We start from the raw sequence: 15,317 nt of genomic DNA, 5'->3' as shown, positions 1-15,317 counted from the left end.
GAAAAATTGGGATAAATACATTTTTCACAAAGCCTGATTTTTTTTTTTTTTTTTTAAGACTAGCTGCTGGTTGTTTTAACAACCAGTTGCAGATAATCTATTGCAACACAGACATACAGTAAATGAAGGTAGATTTGCCCTATGCAAAAACACTAGAACTCACCACATTGTTGACCTTAATGTTTTGGATTAAAGTGTCAGTCAAATGACTAAAAATCAATGCAATTTAGCATGGCACCAGACGGGACATTTGGGTTATAATACAACCTATGCGCTTTTTGTGACTGGAGTATTTTGGCCCCAATCGACAACCGTAACGTGTCTCTCCTGGGCTACCGTACACCCCAACAGCGCATATGAATTTCAAATCACTCGCTTTGAGCTGTTAAACGTTGTTTCATTTAGCTAGTTTTAAAAAGCGAGGAAAGTATTATAATGTCTGTTCAACCATCAAATCCTAACAATCCAATTGTTTTCTTCGACATAACCATCGGCGGGCAGGTAAGTAGGACAAAAGCTAGCGTTAAGTGAACGTTTTACCGTCAGGTACAATAGTAATGTAGTTAGCGTTAGCGTTTAGTTGGGACCCACTGAAGTACGGTGGTAACCTTTAATGCCTCCCTCTTCAGGCAAAACAATTAGGAAAAAAGGATTTCTCTTTCTCCCTTTATATATTTACATTGAGTGTCTTGTAACTTACTAATAGCGTATGTTGAAACGGTGGGCTACACGTTCACGTTTTCTATAGCTAGTACATTATAGATATGGTTGTTCCCCATGATTTCCGGTTACTGCAAATAGGATTGTATTTATTTTAGAGCTGAAAGTTAAGAAACAGGACAGGCAGACGCTATGGTGTTTACTCAACTAAGCCAGGAAAATTACCCCAACAGTAAGTGAAGGAAAACGCCTCCTCCATCTTCTTCCCACTTCACAATAACATTTAAATTATTTTCACAGCAGGATTTTTTTAAATTTTATTTTTCAATTTTAATCACAGCATTTGCCACTTTTTCTTGAACCCGGTGTTTTTGGAAATTACAAAGCTGTTCAATCTAAATCTTCGTGAGTTCATATCATTCTCTAGCCTTCTGAGTCAGTACATCACAATATCTGTTTTGGCTTGAAATTTTTAAGCACGAGAAGATATGTTTGAACTTGACACATAGTCTTGAATTTGGTGTACAAACATTTGTTGAGCTTAGGGAAAATGTAATTATATTTAAATTGTGGCTTTTTTCCAACTGATATGTCACATAGAAATGTCATATAACTGATCTGGGGAAATTAATATTGTTCTAATAGAGTATAGACTGATTTCTAAAATGATGGCAGCAGGAAAATAGGAGTAACGGTAAGCTTGTACAGTGTAGTAGTGGCTGTTTTGAAAACATGAGGTGGTAGATGTAAGTCTGAATATTTGTTTGTACACATGCCTGGAACCAAAGGTTCTCGAACCCCCTATAGCCCATTCCCATCCCCAGCTGTGCAGGTCCAAGCCTGGTAGAAATTGGGGAGGGTTGCGTCAGGAAGGGAATCTGGTGTAAAAACTGTGCCAAATCAGCATGCGGACAATGATCCGCTGTGGCGACCCTGAACTCACGGGATAAGCTGAGCATAATTGTGTTTTGTATTACAACGGATTAGGAGACAAAGCCATAGGGCAAATTTACCATGATTTTTGTTGACAATACATGTTGACAATTTTATTTTCATCAAGGAAATTAAATGTAACATTGTTCTGTATTCTGTCTGTGGTAAATTTGTTTCTGTAAGCATCAATATTGACAATACGCCTGGTAACTCAGTGGTAGAGCATTGGGTTTGAATGCAGAAGGTGGCATACGTTCCTCTGTGGTGAACCCTGAAGGGACAAACCGAAAGCTGTTGAATGTCAGGGAAGTTTTCAGGTTTATACAATTTTCTTTATTTTTGGGGGGGAATACAGACTGTGAGGATTTTTAGAATTTATTTTGTGGATTAAGGTTTCTTTAAAGGTACAGTCAATGGTCCAGTCAGTTATCCCAAACAAAAACTAAACTATTAACAAGCACAGGCCCATCTGTGGGCCTGATCTGCTAAAGCTGTTTGCATTTGCACTGGTTTTCCCCTGTGAAAATGAGTATGACACACTATACACTGTTTGAAAGTTCTAAGTCTTGTGATAAAGAAAACAATGTAAAAAGCTTATTTTTAGTTCCATCATCAAATACTTTGACAGACCAGTGCTCCACACATGTGACTGTTATTCCAGTTTCCAGTTCTGCTGAATTAAGCCACAGGATTGGGGTCTACTATCTCACTGACATTCAAATAAAAGCCAATATAAAGTTGTTTGCAAATCAAACTACTTCATCAAATCAAACTCTGCACCATTGAATCTCATGAAAAACTGGATACAGAGTTCTAAGAGACACATTTCTTTGGTAATAAAATGTAGTTTATCTGCTTGATCATGGTTGGAACATAACGAACTTAAAAAAATAACAGTGGCTGTATGAAGAAGGCTAGATATGGCCTGACCACCCAGTTTTGCTTTTGATTCTTCCCTCACTATTAGTATTATTTTTTTTTAATTTAATAATTTATTTATTGTTCTTTCAGCTTATGCTTTGGGTTCAGGGTCACCACAGCAAATCTTTTGTCCGCATGTTGATTTTGGCACAGTCCCTGACCTTGCCCTTCCTGACGCAACCCTCCCCAATTTATACAAGGCTTGGAACCGGTGCTGTGCGGCTGGGGATGGGAATGGGCTGTTGGGGGTTCAGTGTCTTACCCTGGGACACTTAACTCCAATTTTGTAACTTGACAAAAAACTGTAAGATCCCATTGCTTGTGGCAGGAAACTGAGGTCAGGCAACAACTACATTTATTGTTTTCCAATACTAACATATGGTCTACACTTATGTATTGCTTTCTACCCATTGGCACTCAAAGTGCTTTACACTGCTTCTTATTCACCTTTTCGCACTCACAATCACACACACACTCACACACAGATGGGGGAGCTGCTATGCAGCTGGCCAACACTCACTGGGAGCAACCAAGCTGGGGCTCAGTGTCTTGCTCAAGGACACTTTGTGTGACTTGAGGAGCCGGTGATCGAACCAACAACTGCGAGACTGGTGGACGACCGCTTCCTGCACCTTCCTGCACCACAGTCACAGTAAACACAAACATAGGTTTGTGTGTACAACAAACTTATCTAGATATTTTCTGAGGCAGACGCCACCTGCTATTTATGTATCTATGCTTCCATCAAACTCTTTAGTTGGTTTGAGGAAGCAAATATTCCTAACTACCTTTTCTGTATACCTGCTGTGCTGCTGTTTAACATATCACTTTAACTTCTTCAACAAATGAAATTTAAATTTTCAATATAAATTTTCTGAGCATGCCTCGTTAATATTAGATTTAAAGCTCATGTTTCAAGTTTATTTACGGCCTCATAAATGGCAATTGAGAAAAATTCTCATCACAAGGTCCATTAAGTAGCTGTTTTATGCTTTTGGTCATGTCATTATCTTCACCTTGGAACTTGATCCACATTAAATATATGTAGTGAAACAAAAATTGGGCCTTTTTTTAAAATACATTTGTGTCAGACTTAAACAGGGACATTGTGGTTATATGGCATCCAGTAAAACGAATAGGTTATTAGGCTGCTCCATATTGGGCCTTTTTAGGAAGGTAGAAAGCTTTACTCAAAGAAAACAACTGTGTTACACAGTATTTTATTGAAAACACTTTTAACAAAAAAAACATTCACATCTGTTTTAAACTTAAAACTCAAAAGAGAATTTTCTTTACACATAGCATTTTCTGAAATCTAAAACCTAATTAAAATTACTTGTATGACTTACACACTGTATATAAGCAACTGTAGTTATTCCAAAATTTACACGGATTTCTGAAAATATTTACAGAAGTTTAACATCTTGACCACAGTTGTCCACACTTTTTTGCTCAACTCCACGATGAAATGCAATTAGAAGTCTCTTGTAAACATCAGTCTCTTGTAAACATTTGCCATAAATCTTTATGGGATTAGGTGTTATATTGTCCAAGTGTTATGGTCAGGTGAAATATTCATGACTGCTGCTTCTTAGTTTTTGTAACTGTCACGCCCTTATTTTGTAATCTTGTGCTGTAGGCTGTCAGGCTGAGGTGTAGCAGTATATTGATCTGGATGTTAAACTTTTTTTATATTATGCACAGGACCGTATTTTCATTCCCTTTGGATGGACTGAACATAGTTATAGGGAGTTGCAGCTGCTGTGTTCCCTTGCTCAGATGCCAGTAAACATGCCATAAACACACATTCTCTGGTATATGGCTGTATGGCCCTAGTTTCTTGCTCTTTACCCAAAACGTCACACCTGCCAGTAAGCTGTTGGTGCACTCCAACCACAGAAGGTTAACAGTGATGTAGGCAGGTACTCCAAAGCCAAAGCCCAGACACGCCACAGTCACAGCAAGATAGGGCATCCAAAATACACAAAAGCCCAGAGTTAGGCTAACCCCCAGAGGTGGTCGTGCACAGACGCTCTTGTATTGGAATGTCTCCTCACCAGTTTTCGTCTCCATGCAGGGGCTTGAAGTGAACACAAAGTCGCTCATCTGGTTCTCTTGTTCCTCCCTCAGTTTAGACAGTCTGTCAGCCTCTTGCATCCACTGGGGGATTCTTGACCAAAATGGCAGCATTACGAAAATAACTGCAGTGAAAAGTCCCAGAATGAAGTAGTTAATCAATAAAGACTCCTCTACTGTACACACCAAAGCTTTTAGCCCTGTCACATAATCCAGTTCCATGAGTTCAGCCTTGACAGAGCCAAAGGCATAAACACTGGCCAGCACCCACACCAACAAAGTCAAGACCAAATTCCTGAGGATTCTGTAGGTGGCACTCTGGTTGCAGATCCAGGTATTTCCCAAATAGTAATCCAGTGAACCCAGGCATATCATGGGTAGTGGTAGTGCTCCATATATTGCAGAGGCATTAGCCAAAAGGAGGCACAGTGACACAAGAGAGTTCTCAGCCCCAACAACCCACATTATTAAAATACACAATGCCATTAGCAGGTCAGCCAGGAGGATAGACAGGCTGCATATGCTTAAAAAGGACATGTAAAGCTTCCGACAGCAAAAATGAAAGACTACTGAATCCAGACCCATCTTAAATACCATAAGCAACAGATACTTGTCAGTGTTGCTTGTGTGACAGCCAGACCCCTCCTGCCATTGTTTTATAATGGCCAGCATTTTGATGGTGTGGCTAATTTCCTGGAGAAACCAACAACTCTGGCAGAATTTGAGTTATGGTAACAGTGTTCAGATCAGCATCAGGTTGCTCCAGGAAATGCTGTGAAAGATAAAATAACATAGGTCAATAAATCCGACAAGACAAACATTAGACTGCAGTCAGAGATAAAAACATGTCAACCTTTTAAAAACAAAAAAAATCTTCTTTGTGGTCTGAGTTATGAATGCAGTTGTAAATCTAAAAAAATATTTTGCCCCACAATCAAAGCACATGAAATTAATGTGTTGATGTAATAACCCTTTGGCCATTACTTCAGTTTAAACGAGACAAAGTTGTGCAGTGTATTGTCATTTTTGTCCTTTTGTGTCTCTTTTTAGTCTATTTCTGTCATTTTGTGTTTGTTTTTTATCCAAAACAGAAGAAAAACACAACCTCCCAATCCCCTGGGTCTGTGCCCAGTGGGTCTGTTTAGTAATCCAACTATGGTATGGAGCCCTTATAAAATTAACTTTCTGTATGTCTTCCAATTTTCCACTCTGCTTACAAGGATAAGCCAAAAACTAATCAATACTGTGAAGTCACCAAAATTGCATTTGAGGCATGTCTGACTTGAAAACACTAATGGTTCCATTGTGACTGTCAGTTAAGTAAATATATCATTTGACAGTTTTTGCCCTGCAGAAGCTTTTAAAATTGTAGTTTTTTGGACCTGGGGTGTATTTGAGCTAAAAGTTAAATGTTATCTCACAGATCACTTCTTACTTCCCTGTTTTGCTAAGTTAGTTCCTTTTCAACATTTTCCAGCAATAGTATTCGTTCCAGCAGTATGCAAACCATCATGAATTTCTAGTATTTCATTTACCAAAGATGACAAGTTAAATAACTTCTGCTTCCTGAAACATGCAGCATTTACTCCTCGTGTAACATGTAAATAAATATGGTGAAGATGGAAAGGCTGTACCTTTTGAGATTTTCCTAGTCCAGTGACTCTTAGTAAAGGTCGATATTCTTAACTGTTGTCCAGTAATGCCGGTTAGATGTCTTTCACGTTTCCATCCAGACTGGCTGTGGGTGTATGGCTGCTGGCAGGTGGACTTCCTCTTCAAGTAGCTCCTAATGGCTCCACCTTTACACTGTGAATACAAACAGCTGACACACCTTCTTGTGTTTTCAAGGAAACCTTTGTGTTGTCCCTCCTGTACACCGGAGAGACTGCTGTCTCTTGTTATGTCAATTTGCATATCCTATCACAGGTAGGCCAGGTGGAACTGCAGGTGTGTGCTACAATGCTTAGCTGAAACCACACCTTGTTACTGGTTTGTTCTCCTGCATGTCCCTATACACTGATGCAAGAATCTCAGGAAACATTTGGTTTTAAGAGTTTGATTTATAATACACAGGATTATTCACAAATCAACTAGTATGATCACTGTGTTTGTGTTGTGTGTGTTGACCATGCACATACAGGTAGTTAACATAATCTTATGTGTACTATGAAGCACAGGGAGCTGCAGGTTGGGCAGTGCAGCACTTGTTGTCATAGTATCTGTGAACTTTGAACTCTTTATGTTGATTGGTGGCTTTTCTCTGTAATTAGTGCACTTGTTATCCTTTTTTCCCTATGTTCCTCACATTTCATTCACATTAAGTAATGTGGTGCAATCTTGGAAATTTGACACCACAATTGCGTGACAATAAAAGTAGTTCAAAATTAAACAGTGAAATCTAATTACTATATGTCTAATAAGAAACTAGATCATGTTTTTTCTTAATCTGTCTGTGTTAGGCATTTGACTTGAGCAGGCTTTACACTGCAGCCAAAGAAAACCATGAGCAGATAAAATGTTATGTGGATGGGTTTGTTCTGTGTCAACACACTTTGCTTCTGTATTTCATTTCACAGCCTGGAAACTATAAACCTATTGTAGTATCTAAATAGCAAAGAAACGAGATCTAATGGCTTCTCATCTTACTGTGAATCATCTGTGTTGAGTAAAGGGAGACACTCATTTTAGACCAACTCATTGTATACACACACATATATACACGTGGACACAAAGACATTGTTGCAACAGTTGGCTATTTTAATGCCCCTCTGGGTTGTGGAAGACCTGCGTGGTTAGAAAAACAGCCATGTTGCTTAATGCCTACACACACACAAACACACTCTTCTCTCTTTCTCATGAACACAGCTCATAGAGGATTTAGTGTCTGGCAATGTGTTGCATCAAGATTGTGGCATCTTATTTGCTTATTTTTATGTATTGTTTGACCCATGTGAAATTCTGTCGGTACTGCAACAAATAAGCTTTTATTGTTGAGATAAAACAGAGTGGGGAGTGATAACCTAGAAGCTGAAGGGAGAGAGTTATATAAATTAAAAAAACATATTGCATAAGGTAGAAGGGTTAGCATGTATGTATGTAGCAAAGTGTGTATTGAGTTACAGGCTGTTGCCAACACTGAGTAACAGGTTATTCCAGATGAGGCTGTCTGAGTTGTGTGCTCTTGGGAACAAGAATGATTAGTTTCTCTTTAGAGTTGCCAGAGGCAAAACTTGTTGTTCCATATTTTTAGGTGTGTATTGGATAGCCCTTAATTTGTGTGGTAATCTGTTTGTCAGGATGTTGGACGGATGAAGATTGAGCTGTTTGCTGACGTAGTTCCAAAAACAGCAGAGAATTTCAGGTAAGCAGACAGTATGCATTCTGTTTTTTGTTTTTTTTTTTCAAATTTTTCAAATATGTTGCTTATTACTTGTCAACTCATTTTATCTTTTCTTACAGGCAGTTCTGCACTGGAGAGTTCAGGTAAGGCCGAAACATACCACATTATAATACTTGGAACTCTCACATTGCATCTTCCTCAAACAAGAATCTGCTTTGGGACTGTCATGCTTTTTGCACACTGAAGCTGAAAGACTTCACACTAATGAATGCTGACCAAGGACTACCTCATTAATATTCTGCGTTGGAATACAAACCAGATTACGTGTCAATGATTGTTTTTATGCCACCGCATTGAATAAGACCTAAATGTCATTTAATGGCATTGTATTCTAAATGTAGTGGCATGGCAGTAAAGATATCTTGAATCTTGGTAAGACAGAGAAGGGCTGGTTTTTTTTTTTATTGGTATAAAATACTTTTGCTCACTGTACACTGGCCACACATGCATATGGTGAAAGGAATAGGACATGTCTTGCTGCATCCAACTTTCAAAAGCAAATACATTGAATTAAGTACAAATAAAGTCAAAATGAACAGCAGGTACCTTGATTGTTCTATCCTATTATTAGTAGCTCTACTTGGACCTCTCACTGTGCCTTCAGTGCAAATGCTGTGCAAATTCTTTTAAGCTTATTTAAAATATGTACAAATCAAAGCACTTTATTTTATGTGTCTCGTCTCAGCCAAAACTTGCACCTTGTGAGCCAACACACAAAGATCCATAACACACTGTGAAAAGCACTGAAACCAAACCCTAACTTAAGAAATAATGATCTGTCTTACTCCATCTTTTCTACCTGTGAACAGGCTTATCTGAAATCCGAAGGAATCTTTTTACCCACAGTGTATTATGTCAGCTATTACACTTTTCAGTGGATCTATACAGTAAATGGTTAATGGCCGCTTGCATAGCGCTTTTATGCAAAGCACTTTTATGCAAAGTGCTTTACAATGTTGCTTCTCGTTCACCCATTCACACACACTCACACCAATGGCAGTGGCAGCCATGCAAGGTGCTCACCTTACCCACCATGTGCAACTTGGCGTAAAGTGTCCCAAGGACACTTTGATGCGTAGCCAGGAGGGGGCTGGAATTCAAACTGCTGACCCTGTGGTTAGTGGATGACTGCCTTAACTACTGCCACCCCATCTGCAACCATAGACAGCTCCTCTAAGTCCCTATTTATGGAGGAAAATGTCAAATTTAACTAGACAAAGCTCCCTTTGTGGGACCTGTACTCTTCCTTCACAGTGTTTCCATATGCAAAGATGATTCAACACACACCAGCATTATCATTACATCTTTAACCATTGCTTTTTATAAGGTTTATTTAAATTATGGTTTATCAGCTGCCAGCCAAGGATGCATCTTGGCCGGCACTTTAGATAGCATAAATAAAAAAGACCCACCCACTGTCAACATAAATATAGAGGAACATATGCCTTTGTTACATTTTGTCTAAATCTTGTCCTGCAGGAAGGATGGAGTCCCAATTGGTTTCAAAGGTTGCACATTCCACAGGTACACAACATGACAGCAAATGTTTGTATAGCTCACATTGTACTTGGATGTTGGATAGATTGTTGATGAGTTTAATAAATATATGAATTACCTTTTAATGCTTTTAATTCAATTCCAAATCTATATCTTCTAGAGTAGAGGAACAATTATTCATGAAGAGTTGTGATCCAAGAATGAACTAACATGAGAGATCAGCATGACTAATTAGCCAGACAGCATGCCTAAGTCTTCTTTTTGTATGAGTCTCTTTATGATTTAGCAACTAAGCTAATATATATTTTCTATGGTTCATCGGCAGGGTGATTAAAGACTTTATGATACAAGGAGGTGACTTTGTGAATGTAAGTACCTGCACAATTCTTAACACCAGAGCAACCTAATATCATTTACTTCTTATGACACAAATACATACACAACAGGGTGCAAAAAATATTTAGAAAATTCAGCTTCCAAAGAATACATTTTTTTTTAACCTGAGGTATGTAGCTGTCTTCAGTGAATGGAATGGGCTGTGTGTCACTGTGGGAGCGGCGCCAAAGTGACTCACAGCTTTCTGCATATCTCTAAGGCAGAAAAAAAATGACCATTTCCTGTCTTTATCAAACCCAAAAAGATTGCCATGACTTTGAAGCAATGAACTTCAAAATTGAATACATTAAATTATGTCAGTCTCCTGCCCTCTGGTGGACATGTTAATTTGCAGCACATTTAAACTATGAATATGTATCTCTCTCTCTCTGTCTCCTTTATGAGCACTCTCATTTGTTGTTTGTATTTCATGTAGGGTGATGGAACTGGCATCTGCAGCATCTACAGAGGTCCGTTTGCAGATGAAAACTTCAGAATGAAGCATTCTGCGCCTGGTCTTCTATCCATGGTATGTGTATTGATTAGGGTCCTGATATGTTTTAGAGACACTTTTGAATCAGGAAAGGATTTATTTACTTGGACTTGGACAAGATGGGGGAAGCCGCCCCCCCAAAAAAAGATTTGATTAATCCATTCAAAGTGAACTGTGCAAACTTTAACAGATAATAGGATTTGAATGATCCAGTCAGCATGAATTAACCTTTATAGGTTTTAAACTGATATCCTCTCTCAGTAATATGACGTATGTTTTTCTTTCCAAATACTGCTTCTCAGGCAAACAGTGGTCCGGGAACAAATGGTTGTCAGTTTTTTATTACCTGCACTAAATGTGACTGGTTAGATGGGAAGCATGTTGTCTTTGGTAAGTAAGTCTATGACATTATTCAAATGTATTAAGAGCTGTGTTATAATTTGGATGTGGGTCTTGTTCACAACTGTTGTTATATTGTCTTGTCACTGTTTCAGGAAAAGTCGTTGATGGTTTGCTAATCATGAGGAAAATTGAGGTAAACACTAAATATTAATTCATCTTTATTTGAATAGCTCAGATATTATGCTTCTTCTTTGGCTGAAATAAAGCAAATGTTAAACTGATCTGAACAAACCACTGAAAAGGACTATTTACTAATATAACTAATGCTTTTTATGGTGAAAAAATAACAAAAAGATATATTTGTGATTACAATTGCTCTTAAATGGATGTTTAATCATTTGTGACATGGTTCACTGTCATTTCCTCCACATTGATGTTTAAAACTTCTGGCTCCGATATTTCAGAGCAGGCATGCTACACCTGACTAATATCTGACAATTGACATTTAAATTAAATGAAGCTGCGTATAGTATTTACATATAGTATTTACATCGCTGTACATCTTAAGGTTTAGGGGTTTTTTAGTTCTAATTGTGTGCTCCTTCCAACAGAATGTTCCTACTGGACCCAACAACAAGCCCAAACTTCCAATTCTCATTGCACAATGTGGAGAGATGTGATCAGCTCATTCGCAGTACGCGTGTCTTGTTTCTTACTCCTTGGCAAATCTGCACATGTGGATGGCTTATACCTTAATGACAATATACGTTCTCTATAAGTTCTGTTGTGGTTACTTGCTGATATTTTGTATACATGATTCCAGATTAACTGATTTACCCAAACCTAATTATGATTACCTACATATTAAGTAATTGTGCTGGTATTGACTAAATATGAGGGTTTGAAATTCATTTTAGAAAACTTAATGTTCAACACCATTGTTATTCTTATTTCAAATCCAAAGTTTGAAATAACAAAAGTTGACTTTTTTTACACCTAAAGAACTTAGTTAACATGTGCTACATTCTTTTTTGTAATTTAGTCATCCTGTGTAAGATTTAAGATCAATAAATAGTTTTACACTTTTATAAACTTTTGAAAAATACTTTGTTTGTTTGAAAAACCCATTACATTTATGTACATTTTATGTAAAATTTGTGTAATTACTTTCGCATCAAGCTCACAGCACCAACAAGGGTTTCAGTCGCTCTAAGCATTGATAGTAGTCAGAGTGTAAAACCAACTAAAAACAAGTGACAAAAAGCTGAATGTTTCAGTAGTGTATTTAGACTTTATTTATTTTAAGACTCTTTCCAATCAATTTTTTAATAAGAACTTATTATGTACGAAAGAAATGACAAGTTTGAAAACTGTTATGATTTCTACTTTCCATTTTTAAAACATTAATTTCAAATTGTTGTAAAATTGTTGTGTAAAGTTGGTTTTTTGTAGATTGTCTTAGCTAATTTTTCTCTCCTCTTGTGTTTGGATATACAGGGCATCCAGAAAGTATTCACAGCCCTTAACTTTTTCCACATTTTGTTATGTTGTTATGTGGGAAATTTTGTTGATTGGACAGGATTTGAAAAAGCATACACCTGCCTATATAAGGTCCCACAGTTGACAGTGCATGTCAGAGTACAACCCAAGCCATGAAGTCCAAGGAATTGTCTGTAGACCTCTGAGACAGAAGTTAGGAACCATCAGGGCTTTTCCTAGAGTGGGCCTCTCCACAGAGAAATGCTGGAGCTCTTTCACAGTCACCACTGGGTTCTTGGTCTCTAGGTTCTTGAACTCTCTGGCCTGAATGCCAAGTGTCAAGTCCGCTCGCTACTTGGCTAATACCATAAAGCATGATGGTGTGGGATCATGCTATGGATATGTTTTTTTTGCGGCAGGAACTGTGAAAATATTCAGGATTGAAGGAAAGATGAATGCAGCAATGTAGGGCGACGGTTCACCTTTCAACAGGACCACAATACTAAGCACACAGCAAAGTTGACAAAAGAGTGGCTACCAGACAAATCTGTGAATGTCCTTGAGTGGCCCAGCCAGAGCCCAGACTTGAGCCTGATTGAACATATCTGGGGAGATCTGAAAATGGCTGTGCACCAATGCTCCCCATCCAACATGATGGAGATGGAGAGGTACTGCAGAGAAGAATGAGAGAAACTGCCCAAAAAGATTTTTGTCAAGCTGGTAGCGTCGTACTCAAAATGACTTGAGACTGTAATTGGTGCTAAAGGTGCTTCAACAAAGTATTAAGCAAAGGCAGTGAATACTTAGTTACATGTGATTTGCAGCTGTAGCTCAGTTGGTAAAGGCAGTCATCCACAGACCACGGGGTCAGTGGCTCGATCCCCGGCCCTATGTCAAAGTCAAAGTGTCTCTGGGCAAGACACTGAACCCCCAACAGCCCTCCCCAGATGCGCAGTGCCAGTCCAAGCCCAGTAGAAAAAGGGGAGGGTTGCGACAAGAAGGGCATCCGGCGTAAAAACTGCCAAATCAACATGCAGACAATGGTCCGCTGTGGCGACCCTGAACTGATGGGTTAAGCTGAAAAGACAAAAAAAAACCCACAGCTATGATATAAAGTAGGAAAACACTAGTGAAAGATACACACTCCCAATACTAAGCAATCCTCTGCTGAACTTATGGCTGCCTTATCTTATCCCAGCCATCCATACAAATCCAAGCCCCCTCCCCCATCCAGAGCCCCCCCTTCTGCCTTGGACCTTGTTCCTTTGGCACAAAAGAATTCTTTCAAATGGACACTCTGTTCTTATGGAGGAAGGAAGAAAGGTTATTTTTTTTTTATTTTCAAAAAGAGAGTGTTTGGGGGTCCTTTCGTAGGGAGGCATTCTGGGGTCAGTGTTGAAGCCCATTTCTGTTTGGGAGAACGGGGTGAGCTCTTCACACATCAGCCGGTGCTCATAAACGGTGCCAGTGGAGAATTAACATCACAATAGGTGGTGGGCTGTGGTGGGGGTGTCTCACACAGTCTGGGTCTGTCTGCTCTGTGTTACTGGAAGTAGAGTCTCTGAATTCACTCAGGATAATGACAGCATTTAACCAGTGTATCATGCAGGGCAGAATGAGCGGAGAAACAATTTGTATGGTGTTATATCAATATTCACTGTAAGAGCCATTATAGACCTTTAAAGTTTAAGACAGGATATCTAAAACAATTCTGGAAAAGTAGGACATAACATTTTAAAGCCTTTCTTCCGAATACTTCAGTACGCAGTCAAATTGAGAAAAAAAATTAAATTGTATAATGTAGGTGTCATGTGCCCCCCTGTCAAGCTTTATCCTAAACATTCTGTTTAATTGGAGCAGGAAATCTTATATTTCATGTATAGTAGGCCTGCTAGGATGAATTTTCCCATCAGATGGAAATTTGAAATTGTTCTTTGGTTTCTGATCAGCTGTCTCTAGGCTGGTTTGATGTCAAACTAAAAATGAACTCTGAGAGGTACAACCACTTTAGCAAGCTGTAAACATTTTACATTGTTTTCGATAAACAACATTTTATGCTATTCCTAACCCTTTCCTTTATGTAGGTCAGTTATCCCTCAGTAATTTCCTCAGAGTTTTACAGATAGTGTGCAAAGTCTATTATCAAAGACTAATTATTAGTTACTTGTGATGGCAGCCTCCCGCCCACGCAGCATAAGGTAAGCACCAAGTTTACAAACTAAAAACGAGGCTTTACAGACACTTCAGAAGTTTTGTTTCTCAAATATATTAAGGTCCAGAATAAGTCAGCTCGACTGAAGACCTGCTTTCTTTACCCAGACATTAAAAACATGAAATTACGATATCTAAAAGTCATGTTTTTCTGACAAAGTGTCATGACACAGGTTTTTGCAAGTATTAAAAAAAATCTATTGGAGCATTACAAGTATTTGTACTCTGTATTCAAACCAATCAAAGAGTAACGTGACAACTATGACCAGTCTTTTCCAAAAGTGTCACCAGTTATCTGTCTGACATGTCTGGTTTGACGTCACTATCGGGGCGGTGAGAACAGGCAGGTACGCCCTCCCTCATCCAATCATTTTTATCAAGCCGTGTTCCAAACGTAATGGACAGTTGTCTTGGCAAATAATAATCCATTGTGTTCTCAGTTAGCCATTCTAGCCAATTGGAAGAGAAGTTGGGCGGACCCCAGACCAAGAACATTCCCCGGCACAGTTTCTCAATCTGCCCAGTTCGATCGGCAACGGGAGCGGAAAGAGGAAAGCAGAGAGCCCGAAGGCAGTAGCCCCCACCACCGCCGGCCCAGGTTACCATCTAGCACCGGGAAATATAGCAGAGAGCCGCCGCCGGCAGAAGGCATTACCAACCAGTAGTCACAATGAGCAGCGAGGCCGAGACACAACAACAACCGCCGCAGCCTGCTGCCGATGCGGAAAGTCCATCCAGCCCGGCAGCCGCAGCTTCCGCGGGGGATAAGAAGGTCATCGGTAAGACTATTGAAAATTATCTACTTAGCTAACATGGTTTCGGAAACGGCAACATTAGAGACGATGCGCAAAAGCGAGGGTTGCTAACCTAACGAGCCGATCACTAGCTACATTACACTGGCATTGCCAGAATATAATTTTAACGGTATCT

At 39.0% G+C, this 15,317-nt stretch overlaps 3 protein-coding genes across 6 annotated transcripts in view; 2 read left to right on the top strand and 1 right to left on the bottom strand.

Moving 5' to 3' along the window:
• Positions 1-331: 331 nt before the first annotated feature.
• On the top strand, positions 332-15,166 carry ppih (peptidylprolyl isomerase H (cyclophilin H)). The gene is made up of 9 exons (XM_067528637.1): positions 332-501; positions 7,887-7,951; positions 8,050-8,073; positions 9,470-9,514; positions 9,813-9,855; positions 10,299-10,391; positions 10,658-10,745; positions 10,850-10,890; positions 11,309-15,166. The coding sequence occupies exons 1-9, from the start codon at positions 436-438 to the stop codon at positions 11,375-11,377; spliced, it is 534 nt and encodes a 177-aa protein (XP_067384738.1). The 5' UTR covers positions 332-435; the 3' UTR covers positions 11,378-15,166.
• si:dkeyp-100a1.6 (probable G-protein coupled receptor 160) lies at positions 3,719-6,424 on the bottom strand. The gene is made up of 2 exons (XM_067528631.1): positions 6,225-6,424; positions 3,719-5,362 (listed from the first exon to the last, which is right to left on the bottom strand). The coding sequence occupies exon 2, from the start codon at positions 5,260-5,262 to the stop codon at positions 4,204-4,206; it is 1,059 nt and encodes a 352-aa protein (XP_067384732.1). The 5' UTR covers positions 5,263-5,362; positions 6,225-6,424; the 3' UTR covers positions 3,719-4,203.
• Positions 15,031-15,317, top strand: part of ybx1 (Y box binding protein 1) — a 4,726-nt gene continuing 4,439 nt past the window's right edge. For all 4 annotated transcript variants that reach the window (XM_067528636.1, XM_067528635.1, XM_067528634.1 and 1 more), the window contains exon 1: positions 15,031-15,166. In XM_067528636.1, coding sequence (XP_067384737.1) covers positions 15,058-15,166 — 109 coding nt within the window. In that variant the 5' untranslated portion in view covers positions 15,031-15,057. The remainder of the gene's footprint in view (positions 15,167-15,317) is intronic.

The sequence above is a fragment of the Channa argus genome, chromosome 13, assembly GCF_033026475.1.
Source record: "Channa argus isolate prfri chromosome 13, Channa argus male v1.0, whole genome shotgun sequence".
Classification (NCBI taxonomy): domain Eukaryota; kingdom Metazoa; phylum Chordata; class Actinopteri; order Anabantiformes; family Channidae; genus Channa; species Channa argus.
Note: the sequence above shows the minus strand (reverse complement) of the source record. Positions and strands in the feature narration are given on the sequence as shown.